General features: G+C 40.7%; 1 protein-coding gene across 1 annotated transcript; it reads right to left on the bottom strand.

The window, feature by feature from the left end:
* Positions 1-1,836: 1,836 nt before the first annotated feature.
* Positions 1,837-2,062, bottom strand: LOC104163475 (claudin-11-like; the record flags this gene model as incomplete). The annotated part of the gene is made up of 1 exon (XM_009702499.1): positions 1,837-2,062. A coding segment is annotated over exon 1 (226 nt), but the record flags the coding sequence as incomplete, so codon positions are not given.
* Positions 2,063-7,162: the final 5,100 nt, after the last annotated feature.

Here is a 7,162-nt window from a genome sequence, read left to right as displayed (position 1 = left end):
TATATATTAATATACAAAATCTATCTATACTGTATAACAATTGTACATAAATAAATAAAAACAGGTCATTACTTGCATGCAAAAGAAAAAGAACAAATGTCAGATTTGCTCCAGTGCCTGGTGAGCCTCCACCGGCTCTCGGGACGGTGTCAGCAGAGCAGGTATGCCGGCTCTCTTTCCCCTCTTATTAACAAACTGAAGCTGCCACGTTCAGACACGGAGTTTCGTGATGGCTCAAACAATACCAGCAAACAGGGACCTCAAGCAAGTCCCGCTGACGTACAGGTAAGACACCAGGAATGAGGATTTTACTGTTCCTGGAAATGCAGACTCTGTGTATATTGAACATTCGCTTGATTTTTTTCAAGAGGAAACTTAAGAAAAAAAAGTTACCTGAGGAGTTCAGGGCAACAAATGAGACCCTGAACAAAGGAGCTGGCAGTGCCCGGTGTGGTTTCTGTGCAATCGATCCCAGTTAAACGAGAATACAAACACATTCATTCGAAAGACTTGACTCAAGCAATGAAAGACTCTAAATACATTGCAGCTATTGGGCACACCGGGATAAATTTCCCTCTCATGAAAAGCCGTGGGTATCAAACAGGTTACAAGCAGAGGCATCTTGTTTTGAGATTTGTTTCTGCTGGAGGGAGGCACTGCCGCTCTGGGTACCTATTTACCTATTTATTACACTTCATGCAGTAATGCTTCTTCAGGGCAAGCCTTTTCTCTGTCTTCTGTGCTGGATCATATTGAACACGAGTCGCAATAAGGAAGGTAAACCTACTCAAATAAAAGTGTACATACACGGAGAAAGGGCGAATAGGAGCTCGTCTGAGAGATCCAATATTGCTAAGCACTACGTGATACGGACTAGGCTCTGTAACAGAGAGAAATTCGGGAATAGTCTTTCTAACCTCTTGTGAAATTGTTTTCACAACGGTTTAAACAAATAAATAAGGAAACATGAAAGAAAACTACAAGGAATGGTTGTTTCTACCCTGTCGGCTTTGGAAGAGGCATCTCTGACATGCTAGAGGAGGTGCAATCTAAAACACAGCAGATCGAAGAAGCGCCACAGAGTTAACGGCGATTGAAACAGGTACGTTCGTTAACTAAACTTACAGGGACAAGACCACAGAAGACTTTGGCAGGCTTAATTAGCTCAGAAGATCTACTAATACTGATTAAACACCTTGCTTAGTTTTTGCTTTGCAGTAAACTAGAGGAAAATTACTATATAATTAGAAAATATCCAGACAAGTTAAATATAGTTACATTCGTTTGCCGTGTAAAAGTTCTGCCTTGCCTTAGAACGTGTGGGAAGCACAAGACCATCAAGACTAATGATGATCTTCAAAAAGATTAAAAGCCATAGCAGCAATAATAATAGATGCTGAAAGATTCATTATACTCAAAATCATTTTAGGGAACAGAACCTTAGCATTTGTAATAGCTCATCATCCTCTCAAAGCAAAACTCAAAATACTCTGTTATACCTCAATATACCATATGTGTTTTTCAATGCAATCTAGATACAAGATGTGAAAGAAACAGTGAGCGTTTACTAAGGGCAATGATTAAATATTAACTGGACTTTAATAGCCACAGATAACCCATGATACCCGGGTATGATTAAAACCAGGTGTAATTCAAAGAGAATCAGGTTAAGAGCTATCATTCACATTCTTTAGCGTATTTAAGGGACGACCTCCTGCGCCGACGAAGTTGAAGGAGCTTCACCATCAATTTCTCCGGCAGCAGGACCAGCGCTGCTCAGAGCAAGGCTTCACTCCTCAGCCCCGGGAGGGAAGGGGGAGGACGGGGTGCACGTACCTGGTAGGATGAGGATGTCCACGAGAGGTTTGCAGTGGTAGAGACCTGTCGCCATGACACAGTCTGCCCACAGCCCCTTGGATCCCAGCTCATCCATTTTCCTGCAGGTGGTAATGGTGTAGCCGCAAGTCACCACCCAGTCGTTGGTGGCCGTTGCCACAACCACCCCGATCCACCCTATAAAACTGCAGACAAATCCGGCCAGGTGCAGGCAGGTGGCCACCATCTCGGTCCCTTGGTGGGGCAAGCTGGACAGGAGAACGACCGCAGGGGTTCAAGCGAAGCCGGTCGGCGAGCTCCCTGCTGCAGATCCCGGGTGCTGGGACCTACTGCGAGCTGCAAGCAGGAGGGACGGGGGTTTGGTAGGACGAGGTCCCTGATCAGGCGCTGCTGCCGGCACTCGTCTGCCTCTGCCCAGCTCCCTCCCTGGGAGGGGTCAGAGCTGCCTCCAGCCCCACAAGGCATGGGAGGAGCGAGCGGGGAGCCCCAACTTCTGCCAGGTCATCAAGAGAGTCGGAGGGGAAGGAGGGTGCGGAGAGGAGGAGATGCAGAATTACACTCACCCGCGCTTGAAAAACAAACCAGCCTGCTTTATTCAAATGCAAACAGCCTGACTATTCAAAATTTAGCATCACGAAAAATTAAGGCAGTGTTTTCGAGCTGAAGGCGAATGATCACGGCGGTACATCTTCACAGAGAGACAGGGCAAGAAACGCGGCGGACAGAGTTACTCAAGAGGTGGAATTGATCTTCTCGTCAAAGCCATCAGCACGGCTGCAGTAAAAGGACAAAATCACTCCTGGGTCTTTCCTGATGTTTTCAGTAGTTGCAAAAACATAACAGACCCATCGCCGCATTCTCTGCTCGTGCCTGGGCTTTCAGAAGTGTTCACTAACACTCACAAAGTCTTAAATACGTGTTTCACGGCACCTTATTTCCACTTTTGAATGCTAAAATTAAAATGAGCAGCTTTTTACTGACTCATTGGGGCTGTAAATTTTAGTCTACTTGATAGAACCAGGAACAGCCCACTTCAAAATATCAAAAGAAGGAAAACTTCACAGCCCGTTCGGCATCAGAGGAAACAGGCGGGCAGGATATTTTCTTAACTTTATATTTTCACAAACACACAGACATGTGATCGGGTGCCAACACCTCCCTAATGACATTTCATCACCCTGCGTCCTCCAGCCCCTCTAATTTTGGCAGGGGAAGGGTTGGATCCCCGCAGATAAGACGGGCCTGGAGAGACCGCTAGCGGAGAGCCGTCCGCACTGCACGGGGAGGGGGGGAAAGTGGGCAAGAAAATCACCGAACAATGCATTCGATTCATTCCCAGAGCCCTCGGTGGAAAAGAAATATTGGAAGTTACACTCCAAGATGTAAAGCACTGGGAATGAAATGTATGCTGCTCTTCACCCAACAGTATTTTTTCCCATTCTTTAGGAAATAAAGTGGAAAACTTGAACAAGACCATCCTGAGATTCATTTGTCGCACGTTCCTTAGATTCAGAATTCAAGGACATGAGGCCACAGTTTTGTTTTGTCAAAGCTTCATCGGAACACTGGAGTTGCTACAGAAACAGTTGAAAAATATCTTTGAAGAGGAGCTTTTATAATAAATAGAAATTTAATAGCTGTTTGCCTATTTATTTTATATTGTTGGTTACTTTTTGTTTGCTTGTTTGTTTTTTAATCTGGTTTACAGTACTTTTGTGAAGCCATGCTGCCAGCTGGCCTTCCGTTGACTTTCCCAATGTGATTCCACCTCTCTACGTAGCTTATTCTTCTACTGCACCCACTTCAGGTGGAGCGTGCTGTTACTGATATCCAACCACCATTTTCATGTTGTCTAGAGTTTGATTCTAGATGGATTTAATATTTCCCCAAATAATATTCCTGTTTAATTAATATTCAGGAGATAAACTTGTCATCTTTCAAGTGAAACTAGTGTTGTTCCACTTCTTGGACCACACAATTGTGTTGGACAGATCACGCGTCACCTCCTGAATTTGGAAGATGAGCTGACAAATGAACACGTTCCTGCCTCTCCTCTTCGCTGACGCAGTTTGCATTTTTCAGTCTAGTATTTCATTCAGCTAACTTTAAATCATTCCGGAAATTAAACCCCTGATCTGTCTGTATCAAGTATAAACGCACGCGGCTTAATACCACTTTTTGGTTAGTAGCAGGCATAAGGATACTTAACCACTTTGGGATGACTGATCCCAACCTCTGTCATCTAACAGTACTGTCACCACACAGTCCTTTGGAGTTTAAAAATCATGTATATTCTCTAAATCATGCTAACATATCTAGATATCTAACAAACATCAAAGTATTTAGTTTTTCTTCAAAATACCAGAAAATTTTGCAACGTCTTGATATCCCGTTTCATCCCAAAACTGAGATTAAAAGCATTTTATATGGTGATGGTGCAGGCACATCCTAATGCACAAAAAACCTTATTTAAATCCTGCGAGATACTAATTCACAGGCTGTGGACACATCCTACTGTAATTCAGTCTCCTATAGTTATGGATTCCTTAACCACAAAAGCTTCTTACGCTGCCAAGTTTCCCTTCACAAATGTCTTTGTCGAAGAGTGTGCCGTAGCTCAACAGGCAAGAAGTAAATTTTACGCTGCAGTAACTACTACTATTCAACAGTATTCGACCTGGTGCCCACAGGGCACAATTTGAATTATTTCATTAGTGCTGACAGAGACAAGAAACATTTACCACTTTGTCAGCGTTGTAAATAACACCACCAATATTTAAGTGAATAGAAGTTAGTATGCTACAAGTGAACAATGACTCACAAGACCAATAAAATAAGCAAAGAACGGCTTCCCAGCTCTATGCTAAATAAACTGACACACTTAGGGCAATATTCTAAAAACTTGTCATTTTTAAAGCAAGTGCTACACACGCATTTATTTCAGCAACAGTGTGAACACCTTAAAAATCAATCTTTTTACGCTGTCACTCAAGCAGTTTTTCCTGGATCAGCATTGCTTTCTCTGGCAAACGACACGCGTTGCAATTAGTCGTACTTACACAAGCTATCAGCACCCTATGACTTTTTCTCATACATATGACTCACCTTGAACTTTTTCCTTTGCAAGGTTTTCAGCCCAAAAGCTTCTCCCTCGCTTAGGAAATACAGCAGAATAAAAATCTAACATGGGATGCAGAAATAAACAGGTTTAAGTAGTACAGCTAGTTGTTAATTCTCTTCTACACCAAAGGCTGAGCTCATAAAAATATTACCAATTTCACGTTCATCCTGGTTCATACCGCTTGTTTCTCTCTTCAGTTGTAAAATCCAGACAAGTACACGGTAGCATTAAAGGTCTGCAATAAGCTGAAATGTAATCAAGATTTTCTATATGCAAGAGCAGTACCTTAAAACAAAAGACAAAGCATTTTTGCTCTGATTTGAGGGGAACAAAAAATATCGAAGTGTGTATGTGACCACGCTTGCTTATTTGTCAAGAAACAGCTGTCAGTATGAATAAAGCCACCGAGAAAATCTCCAAAATATTATTTGTAGTAAAATGTGTATTTTTTTTACTACAATATAAGGGATTTTTAAGTGACCAATAGAATATAGCTTATTGTTACAAGTGGTGGAAGCTCAACTTAAACAGAAGACCCATTCATACAGAGCACACAGGAACAGCTCCTTCTTTTCTCCTTGCCTCCTCCTTCTCTCTCCGATCCTGAATTTTCTGCTATTTAAGCTCCCTGATGGCACACAAAAATGTTAAGCAACCTAACCACATGATTTGCAAAAACAAAGAACTCCTAAGAGTCACTGCAGGGCATATTTTCCACCAGCAGTAAATATTTTTTCAGCAAATACAGTAAAATTCTCATTTCTAACTTTGTATAATCTCAGCATTTTATCCGGTAATGCATTTTTTATCTCTTCAGTAGCTTAGTAATGAACGAGAGGTGTGAAGAACTCAAACCTTGCCGGAGTAGTCAAGTAGCAACAAAAGCTGTGCACCAGAGAACAAGCCAAGTACACAAGCGGTTGTATTTACACGTATAACCACCAAATTTATGTCAAGATACATAGAAATCTTAGCATCGGTAATATCTTTATGGAGTCGTAAAAGCCTTCGAAAATGGACTCATGGTGAGGGAGGGCTATTGATCTTGTAGATTTTGCTAAAAATACCCTTCAGAAAGCTGGGGACCTGCTGCACGCAGTGGGAGTTCTGCTAACAAGTTTCAATGTAATCAGCTTTTAATTTACCATAATCAAAGCAAGGCAGACTGTCTTCCTTAGAAAAGTACCGTTGTTAAAACACCTTCCAAAAAGTCAATGTTCAAAAATATTACAAAAGACAAGTGTTCTGACATTACAGTTCTTTATTTGTTTTTGAATCCACAATCTATACAGGTATATACAAGGCATGAAAATGGATAACAGCACAAAATACAATTGAGGTATAAGCTAAGAGCACAGTATGTCATGTTTCAATAAATATAATTCAAAATTTGTAAACTAAGTGACCAGATAGATGCATCTTGTTTACTAAAACCATATAAAATATCTGTTAAATCTCACGTGAGGTAGAGGACAGTTTTGTGTGTCATGTAATGCAACCACAGCAACTCTAACAAGAAGACTGTACATCATTGGCAAAATATTAAAAATTGTTGAATGCACCGATCGTTTTTCACAGGCTTTTACAATGGTTTCAGAATAGTCATTCAACCTGTTGCCTTGAGCTAACAGAGACTGTTGTTTTGCAGCTACTTTCTGTAATTTGAGATAATTATACTGGCATGTCAACATCAATAAATACTTTTGAAAGTGAGTACGAAAACACAAAAACAGATTTTGTCAATCACAGAAAGCAACATAATGGCAACAAAATATTTTAGACCAACTTTTTATTATTTCCTAGAATTAGTCTGAGTACAGTACAGCTGTGCTTTCCTTCAAGTGAGGTATCTATATTCGAAGAAAAAAATGCAATTGGTATTGTTGATCAGTTTTCAAATAGCAAAATTTTATACCATTTGTTTGCTGTGCTTGATGAAGTGCTTAAAACTAATTTTTCAAGCATTTTTCAACTGAACCACTAACCCTGAAAAACACAATTTTCTAAGTAATGGAGACACATTACAAAATTGTCATACAATTTGTAAGCAGTAACTGCTTTCATAAAAGCTAAAAAATGGATGTCTTTTTGAAACAGAAATGCGTGACAAACAGAAAATTCTACAAGCTTTCTGTAATGAAAACTGATGAAGACTCACACTACAAATGTAATGAGCAAAAAGAAAATGGAAACTTGCAGATTACT

Source organism: Cariama cristata, unplaced genomic scaffold (genome assembly GCF_000690535.1).
Source record: "Cariama cristata isolate BGI_N322 unplaced genomic scaffold, ASM69053v1 scaffold16386, whole genome shotgun sequence".
NCBI lineage: Eukaryota > Metazoa > Chordata > Aves > Cariamiformes > Cariamidae > Cariama > Cariama cristata.
The sequence above is the reverse complement of the archived record's forward strand: the minus strand, read 5'-3'. Positions and strand labels throughout refer to the sequence as shown.